This window comes from Onthophagus taurus, chromosome 11 (genome assembly GCF_036711975.1).
Source record: "Onthophagus taurus isolate NC chromosome 11, IU_Otau_3.0, whole genome shotgun sequence".
NCBI classification, from domain to species: Eukaryota; Metazoa; Arthropoda; class Insecta; order Coleoptera; family Scarabaeidae; genus Onthophagus; species Onthophagus taurus.
The window spans coordinates 6952453-6953913 of NC_091976.1; the positions used below are offsets into that span (position 1 = coordinate 6952453).

Genomic DNA, 1461 nt, shown 5'->3' on the forward strand with positions numbered 1-1461 from the left:
ACAATATAACTGGTGTGAAGTTATCCATAAATCCTACCCATAAACTTAAAACATTAATAATTCCGTAACCAATACGATTTAGGTCACCCGAAAATCGGGCAGTGAACGGAAAATAAACACGGTCAGGCAGTTATTAATTTTGTTTATTTTGAATATAATTCAGATTTAGTATTTTGCTTTCTTTTTTTTTGTTTTTTTTAGTATTACTATTGTTTTGCTTTGTTATTTTTAAATATTTTTTTTTGTATTGTATTATTTTTTTTTGTATTATTATAATTTTGTAATCTCTGGATTTACTTGCTTTCTCATGAATGAGGATCTCTTTAGTGTGGCGCACTTGAACGTTCGCTCCTTGCTCCCCAAAACTGGAGATGTTGCTGAATTACTTCAAAGTGAGAATTTTGATATTTTATGTGTTTCTGAAACTTGGTTATCGCCATCTATTGATGATGCCTTGGTGTCCATTGACGGTTATTGTTTGTATCGTAGAGATAGAGTGGGCCGTGGTGGTGGTGTTGCGATCTATGCAAGAAATGTTTTTGCTTCTAAGTCTATTGCCTTTGAAATGCGTGATTCATGCGAACAGGTTTGGATAGACGTACGAATTGGTTCTGTGAAATGTGTTGTCGGTTGTATTTATAGGCCTCCTACAACTAATAATACAACTTTTATGGATGATTTGGAGTTCCAATTGGCTGAACTTAGGTTGCGGTATAGCATGATTTTTTGTTTGGGTGATTTTAATATAAATTTATTGATTCCTGATCATAGAGATACTGTTAATTTGTTGTCTGTTATACAAGGTATGAATATGTTACAAATTATTAATGAACCTACGCGTGTGTCTAAAACAGCTAGTAGTAAGTTCGTTGGATGTGGTTGTTGTATCCGATGAGGTGAATGTGAGGAAAGGCGGGGTGCTTCATTTGGAAATATCTGACCACGACTTGGTCTTTTATAAGTGTGCTATTCAAAAACGCAATCATAAGCCGATGTGGTTCACTTTTCGAGACTTCTCTTCTTTTAATTACAACGATTTTATTCCTGCGCTGGAAAGCACTCCTTTCGACAATATCTACCATATAGAGTCTGTGGATAATAAGGTTGAATTTTTTAATACATATATTCTTCTTTTATTCGATGTGTTTGCACCCGTGAAAACTGTAAAGGCTAGTAAACCGAAAATGCCATGGTTGACTGACACTGTTAAATTGCTACAACGACTTAGGGTGCGTTTACGTTGGAGGTGCGATAAACGATACTAGCAAAATAACGAAATTGTTGTCATAGTTTTATATGCAAGTGTTTATATTGGAGCGACGAATTGTCGCAGCCGACTAACGATAAGAACGACGCTAATTGTATTCCCTATTTTCTTTGCTATTATCAGGTGTGGTCGGGATGGATATCGACTGTTTAATTAGTGAAATTTTTGTTAGATCCCCCTTGTGGGACCAAAAA

General features: G+C 35.2%; 1 protein-coding gene across 1 annotated transcript; it reads left to right on the top strand.

Moving 5' to 3' along the window:
• The first annotated feature begins 307 nt into the window (after positions 1 to 307).
• On the top strand, positions 308 to 895 carry LOC139432045 (uncharacterized). Its single transcript, XM_071200375.1, has one exon. The coding sequence runs from the start codon at positions 308 to 310 to the stop codon at positions 893 to 895; it is 588 nt and encodes a 195-aa protein (XP_071056476.1).
• Positions 896 to 1461: the final 566 nt, after the last annotated feature.